We start from the raw sequence: 17,181 nt of genomic DNA on the forward strand, positions 1-17,181 counted from the left end.
CAGGTATTTATCACAGTTTTAATTTCTGAATTGAGCAATGTATTCCTGATAATCATTATAATGATTAGACATCATTGATCAATTATCAAGACACACTCAGAAACTAGGGGTTAAGATTACTCCTTCTCTACGCACCTGGGGTCTATCTAAGGAAAAAATCATAAAGATGATTTGATCGGCATGTAGGTGTTTCCTACGCCCTCTGCAGCATGCCAGGTGGGGACACTTTCATGACCGACCATGCAGCTATGCGTGTAAAGGGGGCCCACACTCTGCTCAGTGCCCTGCTGTGACAGTCTTACAATCTGAGTAATTTCTGAGCACTGGGTCCTGCACTCAATTTGAACAGAAAAGTATAGCGTCAGCCCTGTTCCCAGGTTTCCAAATACTAAATTTTTTCTACTGTTCCTAATAATTCTGTCCCTCTCTAACCTCTGTGTTTTTAAAATCTGCTGCTTCATCCAGAGAAATTGGTATAATAATCATTATTATTATCGAACTCAGGAAGTGGACACTGTAAGTGGAGTTACAGCTGTTTGTTATGATTATCTTTGTACACATTTCAAATAGAATTCACTGGCTGTTTGCCACTCGAAAGACAATGTCTAACTCCCAATTCATCCGAATTGCTGGGTCATACAAACCTGTTTTCTATTAGTTGTTCAGTTTCAATAAGAAAGCTACAAGACAAATACTCCCCAATTATTCGTGATCAGATTAATTCAAATAAACACTCAGGGAAGTCTTCACTTGGAAAGATTAGTAGCAAAAGACATATGTCAGCAAGTGCTTTGCATCCCTGAAATGCCTGTGTCTCCAGTGATCAGGTACAGAGACGATTTCTAGTTCAAATATAACTTAGCGATTGCCACATGGTGCAGAATCTTTCCACCCCTACACTCCAAAAACCCAATCAGACAAGTGCCCGTAATCTGACTCCCAGTTCACTGGAGCCCAGGGGCAGGCAATGAGAGCTGCACTCTGGCCAGGGACGGCATGAGTGACAGAGCTGCAGCGAGGCGGTGGGGGTAAGTTCTGCTTTGCTTTAAGGAAACAATGCTGCGTGCTACAAGATGAAACTCTTTCATTGCAGATATCCGTGTCTTCTCAGACAGAGTCTAGGCAGCGACAACGGGACAGGTTGGGGGTTCTTTGAAGCCTGGGGACTAAGTTTAGGCACAAGAGAAGCAGAGGGAAAGGAGAAGAAAGGGGATGCTTTTTAGCATGGGAAATTACTCTGTAATAATTTTCATTAGAAAAATTACTCACCCGGGAACTGTTCAGAAGTGGATGAGACAGTGTATTCAGCTAGGGTGGAACGTGTCTGGTTCACTGCACCCGGATCATATCAACAAATCCCCCTTTGTTCTGGGGGGAAAAAAATCAAAACAGCAAGAACAAATTATGTTGGTCCATTTCCTGTGAATGTAAACACATCAGGCCACGTTGATGGTGATGGTGCAGCCATGGGCAATGCTGGGGAGATTCCCACAAAGGCAGAGAGATACATAGATGCTAGAAGTTTTGAGGTTCACAGCTAGATGAGGCTGCTTTGGGGGATCAAATTTTTTGTGGGTTTTAAGAAAAAGAAGGAGCTAAAACCATTTTAAGGTTTCTAGTTACTGTTCACAGGCTTGGCTGTTTTGTTCTTCAATTTCTCTAATGAAAATTTGAAGTTTAAAGAGCTTAGGTCTCTGGAGAGGGGGACAGGTGTGCAAATGAGCAGGGAGAGGTGACAAAGGGGTGTTAAAGGGAGAGGCTGGCCATTTCCAGGACCGCCTCCCCTGGGTGCCCTGCTCCCTGCCCACCCAGCTCCCTTTACTTCCTGCTTGGTCTCTTTCCTCTGTGTGGTCGGGCTGGAGAGGACAGCGCCTGTAATAGCCTCTCTGCCACCTGGCTGCAACCTGGGCTGCTGGTGAGTTCGGAAGTGACTCTCCTCACTCCCGTTTCAATGTGAGTTCTCAGAGCTTTTCCTCTTGGGGACCTTTCCCACGCCTCCCCCAGGGCACCCTCTCTGCCCCATTCCAGCTGCTGTTTTTACCTCTCTGTTATCTCCCCTAAGACACACATCATGCATTGTCCCAGCTGTGGTCTTTATAATTGCATGATTTACTTAGAGGACCTCACTTGGGCAGGGGACAATCTGGGGTAGAGCTGGCTGCCCCCTTGGGTGGGTGAGCGTGAACACACCTTGTGTTCCCTTTTCAAGTCAGAAGGAAAGCCCCATAGTCAAACAAATAGCAAAGGAGAAGTCTTAAAGGTGAAGAAAGCCTTCCGCAGTCTGTGCCATCCGGGGCTTTCTTACTACCAATACAGAACCTAGGCTCCCTAGACCAATAAGTGATGTTCAAAAGATAAGAACCTCACAATATGTGTGGGAGGTTATGCGATTCTTGAGCCCTTGGTTTTCCAGCCAGCCCTCTACATAGTCTACTATGCTAAACGCTGCCGATCTGTCTTATGAGAGACAAAAATGAATGGCCTTGGTAAGGAGGTGACTGGGGTGACTGTCCTTCCAATTTCTGGTCAAAATAAGCAGTTGCGTGGGTGTCCTCCAACCCCACCCTTTTCAACTCGGAAGATCTAAAGACGGTAAGGAAGGGGCATGGCAAGAGCAAGTGACTCCCTTCCCAAAGCCTGCTTTGGCGTCTCTCATTTCCTGGCCTCATTCCCAGCTGCTTCCTCACCTCCTGCTCCCCTCCGCACCTCCACAAGCTCCTCAAGAGGATGCCGATAATGCTTCTCTAGCCCATGGGAGAGAAGTCCTCAACAAAAAGCACCTTAGCCCCCCTCACAGAGCCTCCGCACTGTTTCTTGACACGCCCCCTCTTTCTTGCTAAATTCGCAAGCTCTGTACCCTCAGGGAGGGTAGACTGCATGGGGGCTAGCTTACATACTCCAGGCTCCCGGATTTGGAGGTGTTTAGGACTGCTGTCCCAGTAACAGTTGAGGGACAATCGAGCCATAGGAGGCACTATTCTGCTTCTCAAACCCTTTTGAGGCTCCCCTCTCTGGTACCTGACCCCTCTGACAGCTACTTCTGTCGGTCCAACTGGGAGCCTGGCACCAGCCTGGAGTGCCCACAGCCTGCCCTTCCAGAGTCTCTCAGGCTCCCCACTGGGGACTGAGATTGTCACGTCCCAGTGCTACAAGCCCAGATCTGCCCAAGGGCTGGGGCCCCACTGGCTCCCAAGCCACTGCCACCTGCAGTTTTTCACCTTCTTGCCCAGGGCAACAGCAGGGAGTGCCCCTGTACCAGCTGAGTCCCTGCCTGTCCCCAGGGCCCACACCAGTATAGGAAGCCCTCCACGACTTTACCTTCCCAAAAGACAGTTGCACAGTCCCAGCTCCAAATCCACACGCTCTTGAGGGAAGGAGTGGGTATAGGGTTCTATTAATCCATTTTCAAAATGCCTTTGTGAAGCTACAAGATGCCAAACTGGAAACGATCTGCCTTTGTACGGTATGTTTTTCCTTCTTCGGTATTTTCTTTATTCTTCCGAAATGTATACATAATAAAATAGGATCACATCCACCCACGTCGTCATCTTATCGAACTCTCCCCATATTCCCACACCCCTAATCTCTGGATGCCCTCATCCTTGGTCATAGGAGCATCCTCTTGCAGTGGGCAGCAGATGCTGCAGAGATGCATAACAGGCGCTGGGAAATCAGTCTAAGACTGAACGCTCTACCCCCTTCTTCAATTGAGTTATTTATGTGTGTGATGAGTGATTTGCCTGCAGGTGTGACTGTGCACCACCACCTGGGTGCAGTGCCCATAGATGGTTGGAAAGGGCTCTGGGGCCTCCGGAAGTGGAATCACCCGTGGTAGATTGCCACTGTGTGGGTGCTGGGAACCAACAGAGGTCCTCTGGAAGAACAGCTAGTATTCTTAAATGCTGAGTCATCTCTCTAGCAAACTCCCTCCACTTCAAGGGCTTTCTGTTCAAAACAAAAGACACAGGGAAAGTATATGCTTTAAAGCTTGCCTAAGGGAACTAACTCCCAGTAAAATGTATTTTATTCTTAAACTCTTAAGGAACTTGGTTGAGACAGTGTCCTTTCTAGGGTCAGCTGGGGTTGCAGCCCAGTGAACAGGAACTAGAAGGAGATCAGAAGAGCAACCTCTTGGCTACTAACTAGGGAGACTTCCAGAAGCATTCTGTCTTGGTTTGCAAAGGATGTTCAACAACCCATCCCCAGCCTGCAAGACTGAAGGCCTGACCCCCTCCGACAAATTTCAATGCCCCTTTTGGCTGGAAAGCTAAGTTAGGTTGGTGGCTTCTGATTCTTATTGTGTTCCTCTTTCCAGTAAGTGTGGACATTCTTGCAGTAGAGAGAGGATCATGGTGGCTTTCAAAGGGGTCTGGACTCAAGCTTTCTGGAAGGCGGTCGCAGCAGAATTTCTCGCCATGCTTATCTTCGTCTTGCTCAGCCTGGGATCCACCATCAACTGGGGCGGGTCAGAGAACCCCTTACCTGTGGACATGGTCCTCATCTCCCTTTGCTTTGGACTTAGCATTGCTACCATGGTGCAGTGCTTTGGCCACATCAGTGGTGGCCACATCAACCCCGCTGTGACAGTGGCCATGGTATGCACAAGGAAGATCAGTATTGCCAAGTCGGTCTTCTACATTGCTGCACAGTGCCTGGGGGCCATCATTGGAGCCGGAATCCTCTACCTGGTCACACCTCCCAACGTTGTGGGAGGCTTGGGAGTTACCACGGTAAGAACTCTCATGTGTGTCTCATGTTAGGATACCAGGATGCTTACAAACTATGCTCCAAGCTGGCTCAGGGCCGTGAGAGACAAACACAACACAGCCTGATCAAGGAGCGAGGGATGTAGCTCAGTTGGTGGACAGCTTGCCTGGCATGTAGGTCCTGGGGTACAGTGGCGTACATCTACAATACCAACACATGGGAAGTAAAGGCAGAACCAGAGGTTTGAAGTTGTCCTCATCTATGTATCGAGTATAAAGCCAGTCTGGACTACATAGAAAATCGTCTTTTAAAAAAAAGTGGAAACTTATTATAGTAGTTTTTAAAATACACACAGAAGAGCCAGGCATGAGGGTTGCCTATCATCCCAGCCCTTGGAAGGTTAAGGCAGGAGGATCAGGAGTCAAGACTGAAACCCAGTCTAGACAGAGGAAAGGCATTGAGAGGACATCATTGTTTACTGTTTAGTGACTTAAACATGATTAAAAAGATCTCAGCATGCTTTGTTTCTCTCCCACCACAGTAAAGACGTAACGATATGAGTATGTTTTTGTTTTTTGTTTTTGAGGCAGGCTCTCACATTCATTCTCTAGCTCAGGCTGGCCTTGAACTTGCAGCAATCCTCCCATCTGGGCCCTCTATGTGCTGGGATTACAGGTGTAAATCATCGTGACTGGCTTGACTGTATTTTTATCATAAGGCCTTACAATTATTTGTTTCTTAGCAGGGGCAAGAATTTGTTGCTTTTAATGTCGGGGACTTTAGATGATCGGTGTAAAGTGATAGGCCTTTAATCTCAGCACTCAGTAGGCAGAAGCACTCAGATCTCTGAGTTTAAATCCATTCTGATCTACAAAGTAAGTTCTGACAGCCGGGGATACACAGAGAAACCCCTGTCTCAAAATTAAAGGTGGGGGAGCCCACAGTCATTGATCTTCACCTTGCTCTTCGTGAGTGGGCAGGATTACTGGGTAGCTCGGCACCAGTCTGACTTTAAACTCGTATTTTAGTTGAGATACCCAGGAGCTAATCTAAACCTAATCTATGGGGCTAATAATTGCCTCATGATATTATAAATCTCTGAAGAAAATCCTTTACACTCTAAGTGCAACAGTAACACATTTTGCTTTGTTGCTAAATACAACATTCAGTAAAAACTCAGTCACTGTAAAAGTAATTATCTACAATGGTCCAAAATGAGTGTAAATTAATTCCTTCATTCTAGGAGGTGAAAGGATGGAAATTTCAACCTGGGGTTGGTAGAAGACTCAAGTTAACCATCACTTCCCATGCCAAAAAAAAAAAAAATACACCCTTCAAACTGTTGCATTGCTTAGAACTAGACTCTTGATTCAGTTCTGATGGAGTATCTTTCTCTCTCTCTCCAGGTCCATGGAAACCTCACTGCTGGCCACGGACTCCTGGTGGAGTTGATAATCACATTCCAGTTGGTGTTCACTATTTTCGCCAGCTGTGATTCCAAACGGACTGATGTCACCGGTTCAATAGCTTTAGCAATTGGACTCTCTGTCGCAATTGGACATTTGTTTGCAGTAAGTTTTAAGTCCATTTGAATAATTGATCGTCTCATTTAGCCTCACCCTGAAGCAGGCCTGAAGATGCTGTTTGCAGTTGAATCTCTCTTTGGTTGTTTTTAGTATTAAGCAGCTGGGAACATTGTACTGTTTCCTGTGACCATCCATCCCTCTGCAGCTTTTACCAGTAACCAGTGACCTGGCCAGTACAAAACCACTGCAACATTTGCATTATTTCAAGAGTGCTGTTTATTTCAGTGTTATCATTTTAATAGATACATGTTAAACAGTCTGCCAACTAGCTGGACATACCCATGTACCATACTGCTTGTGCCATACAATATAGAGCTCATTCAGATCCAGCCATATCTGTCGATGTGAAGGGACCATGACAACTACAAAGTGGCTAAATGTCAGTGCTCCTCTGAAGAGACAGCAGCAAGTTACAGCAAATGGTCCCTGTTAACAGTTCTATTTCCAAAATGTCTGAGGTTTTGTTCTTTTTCTCCGCAGATCAATTATACCGGGGCCAGCATGAACCCAGCCCGATCTTTTGGACCTGCCGTTATCATGGGAAACTGGGAAAACCACTGGGTAACTACTAAATTGATAAGTCCCATCTTACTGAAGTTAGGAACAATCGTCCACAAGACTCTCTCTTTTTTTACTTTGGCCTAAATTAGTGCACTAGTTTCTGTTGCTTCCCCTCCCCCAGCCGCCCAACTCTCTAGTTATTATTGCATCTGTCACAGGGAGTAAAACAGTCCAGTAGAATCCTGCTACAAAAGACCTCACAGCCTTCTGTTCAAGGTTTTCACTGAGAGTTGGGTTTTCTTGAAGCATTAGTCTGGACATGTATCTGACAGATAGCAGCAGAATGCTTGTACATAGGGTTTCCTATGTAGAATAAATTTAAATGATAAACGTGTACTGAATATTAGTGTTAAAATCATTGAAAGAAAGGCTTCCTAGCAACAACAGAAAGCAACGTTATTGTTTTAAAAAGAGAGAAAGAACTACTTTAAAGTACCGCCTATGACAAAGGTATTTAAGATCCTAGTTTGCATAAGCAGAGCATAATTCATAGCACAGGGGCTGGAAACTAGTGAACTGTGGTTGGTACCAAATAAATGATGCAGATGTTTATGCCACTGTCACCACAGCTGTAGCCAGAAAAACAAATGAGTGCCAGGAAGGTGCACTTTTTAATCTCAGGACGAACCTTCCTGTCAATCTGGGCCGGGAGTAGTGAGAGACATAATCATTACTGTTTCAATTGTTTCTATCAACAAGAGAATTTATATCCTTTAAATCACAGACAATTGTCTATGCCACTCATTAACTTAAATAATCTACAAACTACAAGAATAAAACATATATAAGCAAGCTTGAAAAGAGACTTAACTTTTACTGCCATTCACATATTGTGAATGTGATTTCACACTTTTAAAATTATGACTGTAACAATCTGTTGTTTGTGCTTTGATCTTATGCATGTGACTACAGTGGCTTTGGGAACAGCTACTCAAGGATGACATGGCCCAGCAAAGAAGGAAAATATCATACCATGACTGTATAAACTCCTTTATACAAAACGTGTACTAAGTTGTTGAGACATAATTTGGGCACAGACATGCAAAATCTTGATCCCCAAAGTCATTCTTTGGACTGGTAGTTTTGCCACTGATATTTCTGAGAGGACTTACTACATTAACAAAAATAGAATTTACTTTATGTGTGTGATGTATGTTGAGGAGTGTGTGTGTGTGTGTGCTCATATGTGTAAGTATAGACACACACATGCCAGGGTATCTGGATATCAGAGGACAACCTTGGGTATCAGTTCCCATTTTTTATTTTGTTCACAACAGGGTCTCTAGTTCACCATTGATCACCAGGCCAGCTCGCCCTGGGGATTCTCTTACCTCTGCTTGCTGTATACTATCTTCCTGTAGGAACACAGCAATTACAGCCATGCACTATGGTGTCTGGATTTTATGTGGGTCTCAAGGACTGGAATTTACATCCTCACACTTGCATGGAGTCACTTTACCCATTGGGCAATTTCCCTATCCCCAGAGTGGAAAATTTTAACGATAAGTTTATTGATTGTACAATAAATGGGTGAGTTTTAATTAGGTAATATAATGTCAATTTAGGAAGTTTTTAAAAACACTTTTATGTAGTTTATGTGTTTTTCTGTTTTCATCAATAAAATTATTCATAAAAATCAAAAAGTACTTTAAAGTTACAGAACTCTGTGTGGGAATAGCAATTTGTCACCCAGATTTATCTTTGAGGACACAGAGCCTGCTGTCTCCTCCGGAGTGTTATGGAAAGGGTAGTGATTGTTTGCTGAGGCTGTTCTCCTTGTGGGACTTGAGACCTGTGAAGTCGCACCGATCTAATGAGTTCTTACCAAGGGAACAGAGAGCAAAGGCATTTAGAGGAGGGCTCTCGTTTCTCCTTTGAAAGGGCACGGGGAAGATAAACTCTCCTTTGGGCTCTTTCATGTTCAAGATAAGGAGCTTGGCTGGTCCAGCGACTCTCCAGCTACTTCCCTGTTAAGGACATGTGCTCAGCTTCGGTGGGAAGCCTGGCTCTCCTTTAGGCTGTACAGTAAAGATACCAAGTACAGTTAATTTCCAGATGGTGTTTTAAGCAAGACATAGTAATTCTTTTCAGATAAGAGAACAAACAGTAAGTTGGTAAAAGGGTGTTCTAAAGACAAGTAAACTAGACAGCTCAACTCAATCACTTAAGTATGCTATCTTAAGTAAGCTTGTAACATCTCCAACTGTCAACTTTCCAATGCATAAGAATGTATATTTTAATAATATCTGTATCAAAGGTTATTAATGAGATGAGAAAAGTGCTCTATACAGTCCATTAGAGTGCTCAGTAAACTGGGGCGTGGTCCCAAATGACTCTATTGGATGAACGCCTAACACTCTCCAAAGTGCATGTACTCTACAGCACACGTCCCAGCCTAACCAGATGAGAGCTGGCTCATTCTAGGTGCATTACTGAGTGATCAAACATGCTGTTTACTGACCTCCGTAGAACCACTGACTAACCCTAGTCTAGTCACCACATGAACAGATCTACACCGCAGCACTATGTGGAGGGGAAACACTCTCCAGTGAGAAAGATGCATGAACTCTAGCATTTCCTCTACAGCGGCGAAGACATCAAACTTTAAAGAGAAACTAATTAACAGCCAAGTTGGTTGCACACAGTTTTAAATTGTCTAAGAAGTAGAAACCTAACGATTTTCATGAGCACAAAACTGCTAAGTGGCATTCCATTTAGTCGCCACAGCGTGGGAAATATATATATATATTATAGCCCTGCTTTGCAGATAAAGAAAGTAAAACACAGAAGTCACTGGTGGTATAATCTAATTGGTGAAGTGCTTACCCAGCATGACCACACACTGGGCTTGGTAGCACATGCCTGTAATCCCAGCACTCCAGAGGAAGACACTGCAGGTTCAGCTGTTCAAGGCCATCAGCCTCAGCTACATGGGTATAAGAGACCTTGCCTCTAAGTGGAAACTATCCCTTATCTAAGCACTCACACTGCTAAGTAGCGAGGAGTGAGCTGTATTCATTATGTATACTGAGTAGCAAATACCTTAAATGATAAAAATGCATGATTATACAGACAATCAAGGTAAGAGGCTACTGCAGAATACATAAGAGAAACATGCAGCAAAAACTTCTTTTTTTCTTTTTATTTGAAGGAATTACCAGTAGAGTCTGCTTAAGTTGTGGGGCCACCAGAGCAGAGTTATTTCATGTTAAGGTTTATCATAAAGTTGATAAGCCTGATGTGATGGTACCCACCAATATTTTAAACACTCATGATGCTGACAGTGGAGGAATGTGAGTTCAAGGCTATCCTGAGTTATGCAATGAGTCTTAAAAACAGCCTAAGCTAGACCTTGTCTCTAATAATATTAATAATAATCAGAACATTTAAAATATAATATTAAAATAAAGAAGATAGAAGACATTATTCTTTCTTATTTTATGTTCAAATGCTCTTTAATAATTTATGGATCTTTGATGTAGACTTGGTATATTTTATCATTTATTTTCAGATCCATCGTGTGTGTGTGTGTGTGTGTGTGTGTGTGTGTGTGTGTGTGTGTGTGATGCAGTTGCTGACTTGATTAAGTCTGTTAAACTGTGTACTCACAAGCTGTCGAGTGAGACCACTTTTCACCCTCCTCTATTTATTGCCTCTCCTCTCCCATTTTTCTCCAGATATACTGGGTTGGACCAATAATAGGCGCTGTGCTCGCGGGTGCCCTTTACGAGTATGTCTTCTGCCCTGACGTGGAGCTCAAACGGCGCCTTAAGGAAGCCTTCAGCAAAGCTGCACAGCAGACCAAAGGAAGCTACATGGAGGTGGAGGACAACAGGAGTCAAGTGGAGACGGAGGACCTGATTCTGAAACCCGGGCTGGTGCACGTCATTGACATTGACCGCGGGGAAGAGAAGAAGGGGAAAGACCCGTCTGGAGAGGTATTGTCTTCGGTATGACTAGAAGACAGCACTGAAAGCAGGAGAGACTCCCTAGAGTTCACCTCAGATGTCCTGCCACCCATCAAGGAAACAGATTTGTTATAAATGAGCCACCCGAGGTTCCTTGTTTCATGTCGTATTACTCAGTTTGAACAACACATAGTTTACTATTATCAATGGGGGGAAGAAGAAACCTATAATGAATATGAAATGTTAAAAAAAGGAAATATTTTTTTAAATATCCCCCAAAGTTCCCTTCGTTAATAACAACAGAAAATGCATACAAAGATTCGGCTAAGTCTTGCCTTACAGAGCATGTGGGTGCCTCTATGAGGAAGCTGGTATTGTCAATCCTCACCTGAATATTGACTTCACTGGCATGACTTAACAATGACAAAATGTAGTATGTCACAGTGCCTTACTCATTCAAACGAAGAAATGTAGTAAGTTCTTTCATGATCCATCCCTTATTTATAACTACGTCGGAGAAAAACAGTAGCCGGGGTCATTGCTGATATGCCATTAGTATTTATATGACAAATATCTGACCGGCAGATCCCAATCTAAGTTCATTATAATCCTTCTTCCTCCTCAACTCCCAAGAAACTATAGGGCTAAAATTACGAAATTTGGAAAGAATATTATTTTGTGTCCATGTGTTAGCTCCATCTAATGGAATATATACATGGGACATCCACTGAGGTTCAGGATAGACAGACCCATGGAATCTGATGGCAGAGGAAGGGGGAGTCTGTATCCCTGTTAGCAAATGACTGATCTGTTTTCAGTGCTCGTTCTGAAGTGCGCCACACAAGCTAACCACCTGAGCTTTTAACTGCTTCATTTACTTTTTAAAATTTATTGGCAAAACTGGGGAATTTGTCTGTCATGCTGTTATCTATAATGAAGCATTAGCTGAGACATTTTTGACAAGATCTTTACTAGCTGTGTCCTGACTCTCTGTTGGTATCTAAGCCCTGCTTATTCTAGAAGGTGTAAACTGGTCCTGCCCATCCCAACTTCTAACGCCGCCTCTCTTCCCTCGACATCTGCTGATGAGCTTCACTGTGAGTGTATTAATACTTAGCGTGAGCCAAAATATGTGGCAGAGAAGGCACAACACGGTTGTCTAATTAAAAGGTGAGGAGACAGTCTGTTTCAAGTGTAACATGTGACCCATTTTTCCTAGCGCACATAGAACTAAGTGTTTTTAAAGTATTTACCCCACTACCTGGTTTATCTGTTAAAATTGTTTGGTCTTCCCATACTGTTTTGCCTTCTGCCAATAGAACACTGTGGAAACCCCAGTTTCTTCCATTATAACTATCTAGTCTAGCACTTACCTTGGACAATGCACTGCAAATGTCAGTTTCTCTTAACAAAAGTTAGTAGTGGGAGAGAGAAGATCCATTTCTGTGAGGACTAGCCAGCTAGCAAATGGCTGATAATCGAGGGCTTTCTTCTCCCAAGCACAATTCCGACTGTGTGACTTCTCATTGTTAATGGCAGTTTTGTGTCTGTGGCAGCAAGATAAAGGACCACTATTAAAGCTGATTCTCTTCGGTGCTAGGAAACTGATGTGCAACTTCCCAGACAGCCACGACCCTAGCGGATGCCTCTCAGTGCCACCGGCATCCTCTACGGTAGATGCTGGAAGCACAAGCTCCCTTTGTGGGGCGTCAAATATACTACACCAGAAACAGAGGTTCCTCCATAACTGAGTGGCACTCACAGAACCAGGGCATAAACCTCCCAAAGGTGGGTCGTGCGCATTATTTCAAGTATCTTCACGATATGCTACATAGGCTTAAAGGTCAGGGTGCTTCAGTTCAGGAGGTGGTATCAACCATCAACAAACATGTCAACTTCGTTGGCAGGATAGCTGAGCAGATGCCTGGTCCCCCTTTCAAAACCCTGGCCTGTGGCTGTTTCTGTGTGCCGTGCAGCTTACTTCGTGCAGACGCCTTTAACACTCATGTCCAGTGACCGCGTTCAACATGGTAGGGACTGAAAAGCAGTGAATTCTGGCTTTGTGCTTTGATTTTTAGCAACTGGCATAGTGCCAGGCACACAGTAGGTAATCAAATCAAGCATGTTATTCGATAAGAATATATGACTCTCATTTAAGATTATCAATAATCTTTTCTAATTTTTAATTTTGCTCAATATTTAATAAAAGTATAATTTCTCGTAGCATCAAGGGAAAGCAACATGGACGTGAAAACAAAGAGCGTGTTCTTACAATCTAGTGTTTAAGAACAGAGGGGAAGGGCTCCAGCACTCTTCATCTTTGCATAGAAGACAATATGTCTTGTATTTCACTCAAGGCTCTGCCAGTAAATAAGTAATGAAATTGTACCTTTCTAATGACATCTTTGCAGCAGGGGTCTATTGCCTTGTGGGTGGCACCAAATTATCCAGTGTATTAGGAGATCAGGGCTTTTTCCTTTAATCCCTTCTTATTAATGAAGTGCGTACTGCTGAACAGCACAGTGCTGTTCCCAAGAGACAGCCCGTGACTGAAACAGCGCAGAGATCAGAACCGAGAAACCGGAAAGACATAAAAGATTCATACGAGCCACGGAACAATGCCAGCTGTGTTCCCTCGGGAAGAGAACAGACACGCCCCAAATTTCAAGGTGGTCCATACAATGAAAATGTGCATAGTCTGTCAAAACAGTAAAGAAGGGAATCGTTTCCTTTAAGATTTGGGGGGTTTTTAAAAAATGTAGGGCTCAGATTTTCAATGTGTGTTTTCATTTTCTTCCAAAACTCCTAACTTTTTACACTGCTAAGAAGTCTTTTCTGGAACCTAAACCACTGGTAATTTTAATTATTTCTGTCATGTGACGCCACTCATAAATCCTTTTCTTCAAACATTGGAGGGGTGTCCTACCACAGCTCATGGACACCGCTGGCCAGAGCTTCTCTTAGTTAAAGATTTCATAAGGAGATTAGAAATCTCTGGAAAACGTGCATGATATAAATAAACTGATTTACTAGAGGTCAATTCCAAAAAGCACAACTCTTCTAGATGAATCCAGGCAATGTGTGTACTGATCTAACCTCATTGTGGGAGCAAAATTTCAAAACTGCATAACAGATCAAAATGCTGGCACTAATCCTTGCATGGCCCTTTGCTGCAACTCGCCGACACCTTCCCCAGATGTCACAAATGTGACAGAGACACTGTCTCTTTGGCAACTGAATAGACAGCTTAGTAAAAAAAACTACAAATAGTTCTTATGATGAGACTACAAGATATGTAAATTTGGAACATTTGCAACCTGAAAGTAGTAACATCTTCCCCCAGTAAACTCAAAGAGTGGAAATTATTAGGAAAGGGTGGTTGCTATATTAATAACAAAACTCACTTTCTTTACCTCAAATTTTCTGAGCTCATGTCTAAACTTCATTGCTTTTCAGAAAACCCTAATAACACAAACCTTTGAAAATTGTAATTCTCAGAAATAAATGTTAGACTTTAACCTCAAAAATCAAAAACTGTGAATACTCACTTTTTGCAAATAATTTCCCATACCTTTGAAAATACACAACCAACATGTTCTAGAACAATGCCGTGAACACTATATTTAAGAGCAGTTACACAGTTACCCTTTTAAGTAAACAATAAAGAGCTAAAAAATAAACCTAAGTTATATGTCCTATTGTAATGTATTCCTAGAGCCTTTTCAGGGTTGATTAGGCAAACACACAATTTACGGAAACATATAAACAATTATTTGTCATTTTATGACCCAAATCACAATAAACTTGTAACTCATGATGAACTAAAGAAGATAAAATAAATGTATCGTTATATTCATAATAATTTATTAACTGAAATGTTATTCCAACATTAAAGTTAATGCTAGAGAGATTTAAACTGTAATGTCTAATATTTGAAAAAGTCTATTAAAAGTCTTAGCAGCGTGACTGGGCTCCATGTCTTATGTTGCATGTCATGTTACTGAAGGTGAAGTGAAACATGCCCCGCCACTGCTGAAGCATGCACGGGCAGCCCGTTTATACTGGGTTTCATGGTCTGAGTTGAGAAGGATGACTGACCAGTTCTCTTCTTCAAGGAACAGGTTCCACCAAGATACGAACTCAGATCCTCTGGATTCAGAGTCCAGAGTGTTAACCATTGCACCATAGGAGCTAGTGGCATATCTAATATTACTAGACTCGCACAAATAAATCCGTAATGTTTTTTAAAGTAAACTGTATATTTGATAATGTTTTAAAATTCAGTTGCAGTATTTGTACTTCCATTAAAATGCATGGGGCCGTTGATATTTGATTATAATCTACACCAAATGGTGGCAGATGCCATAAGTTCATTTGTATTTTCTGAAAGCCGGTATAATTTATACTTCAGTTGTCCCTGACTGCAAACAGTGAAGATTGGGTTTTCTTAGGCTTCTTTCATAATGTCCACATCTACAAAATAGACAATAGGGTTAACAGCTATCATCAGAGTGAGTCTAAACTCCAACACCTGACTGGCACTGCTGCATAGATGGTCTACCTTCAGAGTGTTTGGCTGCTCCTGTCCACCCAGATGGATAACATAGGCTCAGTAAGTTCTTATTTGCCCCACCCCCATTCTTGGTTTAAAGGACTTCCCAATTTTTAGCAGTTATAGACCTTCCTTGCAAGGTTGGGGGAATCATGATCCTTAGGAGAGAGATGAATATGTATCCCTCAAAGCATCTGTCATATTATGGTGAAACGGTTTGTTTAGGTGCCTGTCTCCTCCACTAGATTCTAAACTCCTTAGTGGCTATTCATGTGTCTTATTTATCCTCTATGTTTCTCTTTCCCCACTCTCATCCCTGTGCTGCAAGAGGCTTGACACCCACTGGATGAGGGCTCGCTGCAAAGACAAAGCAGTTAAAGAGTGTCTTAGAAACATGAGAAAATGCCACAAAGCTTTGTTCTTTATCATGGTTGCTTTGTGCTGCTGAGATGTGTGCACTAAATATTTAAATTCTTATAACTCCAAGTAGGAGCTCAAAATTAGTTCAAACACAAGAAAAGAAAAATTCACACAGAGTATGCAACACTAATTGGATTTCTAAAATGTATACCCAATGCGGAGGCAACGAGACATGTTTTCATTGCTGTGTTTGTGCAATGGCCAGATGTTAGATGAGATTTAGTTCAGTTGAACACTTCAGCAAGCAAAGTATTTTAACAAGCATGGAAAGCTTAAGGTAGAAATGTCTACTTTTTGATGATTATTTGGTTTGGGAAATTTCCAAATATGTATGTCACCTGAACTAATTCTTACCATTTTTTTTAATTTTCACACTTCTTCCTTGTCTGTGTTTTTTTGTTGTTTTGTTTATTTTAAATCCTAACTACGGCCTCTGCTATCCTCTCATCCTGGTCTTCCCCTATCCCTTATCGTCCCTTCCACTCCCCAAACCTTTCCTCTTCTGTCTGCATCCAGGAATGGTCAGGTCTCCCATGAGTGTAAACAAAACATAGCATATCAACTTATAGTAAGACAAAGCAACTCGCCACGTATTAAGGCTGGACAAGGCAGCCCAGTATGGGGAGTAATATCCCAAAAGCTAGTAAAAGAGTCAGAGACAGCCCCTGTTCCCTCTATTAGGAATACCACAAAAGAGCCAAGCTACACAATTGTAACATGTGCAGAGGGTCTAGGTCAGTCCTATGCAGTCTCCCTGGTTGTCGGGTCAGTCTCTGTGAGCTCCTATGAGCCAAGGTTAGTTGATTTCTGTGGGTTTTCTTGGGATGTCCTTGACCCCTCTGGCTCCTACAATCCCTCCTCTCTCTCTCTACAGCAGGATTCCCCAAGCTTGGCCTAATGTTTAACTGTGGATCTGCATCTGCCTCCATCAGCTGCTGGGTAACACCCCTCTGATGAAAATTGGGCCAGGCATCAATCTGGTTACAGGTGACAGCCAGTTCAGGCTACTAATATACTATTGCAAGGAGTCTAAGCTGGGGTCCTCCCTATACACTCTCAGGGGATCCCCCTATGTCAGCATCCACCCAACCTCAAATACACCCCCAGCAATTCCCTCAGCACTTCACCCCTCCATGTCTTCCCCCATCTGATTACTCATGTTCCTATCCCTATCTGACCTCAATCCACTCATGAAATTTTTATTTTTTCTTCCCAGGGAGATCTGGGTGTCCCCAGTGAACCTTCCTTGTTATGTAACCTCTCTGAGTCTGTGGACTGTTGCATAGCTATCCTTTATTTTACATCTAATATCCACTTATAAGTGAGTACATACTGTGTTCGTCTTTCTTAGTCTGGGTTACCTCCCTAGGATGATTCTTTTTATAGTTCCATTCATTTGCCTGCAAATTTCATGGTGTCATTCCTTTTTAATACTCATTGTCGAAAT

At 42.8% G+C, this 17,181-nt stretch overlaps 1 protein-coding gene across 6 annotated transcripts in view; it reads left to right on the forward strand.

Annotated features, from left to right (window-relative positions):
* Positions 1-948: 948 nt before the first annotated feature.
* Positions 949-17,181, forward strand: part of LOC121443159 (aquaporin-4) — a 43,619-nt gene continuing 27,386 nt past the window's right edge. For 2 of the 6 annotated variants that reach the window (XM_041644832.1, XM_041644831.1), the window contains exons 1-5: positions 949-1,028; positions 4,316-4,730; positions 6,114-6,278; positions 6,774-6,854; positions 10,532-10,792. In XM_041644832.1, the coding sequence (XP_041500766.1) occupies positions 997-1,028; positions 4,316-4,730; positions 6,114-6,278; positions 6,774-6,854; positions 10,532-10,792 (954 nt within the window). In that variant the 5' untranslated portion in view covers positions 949-996. Of the gene's footprint in view, positions 1,029-1,837; positions 1,954-4,315; positions 4,731-6,113; positions 6,279-6,773; positions 6,855-10,531; positions 14,729-17,181 lie in introns of those variants that run through there. The other 4 variants (XM_041644833.1, XM_041644836.1, XM_041644835.1 and 1 more) reach the window with 4 other exon arrangements.

Source organism: Microtus oregoni, unplaced genomic scaffold, assembly GCF_018167655.1.
Source record: "Microtus oregoni isolate MIOR12 unplaced genomic scaffold, Mior012 000101F_ref0000407, whole genome shotgun sequence".
NCBI lineage: Eukaryota > Metazoa > Chordata > Mammalia > Rodentia > Cricetidae > Microtus > Microtus oregoni.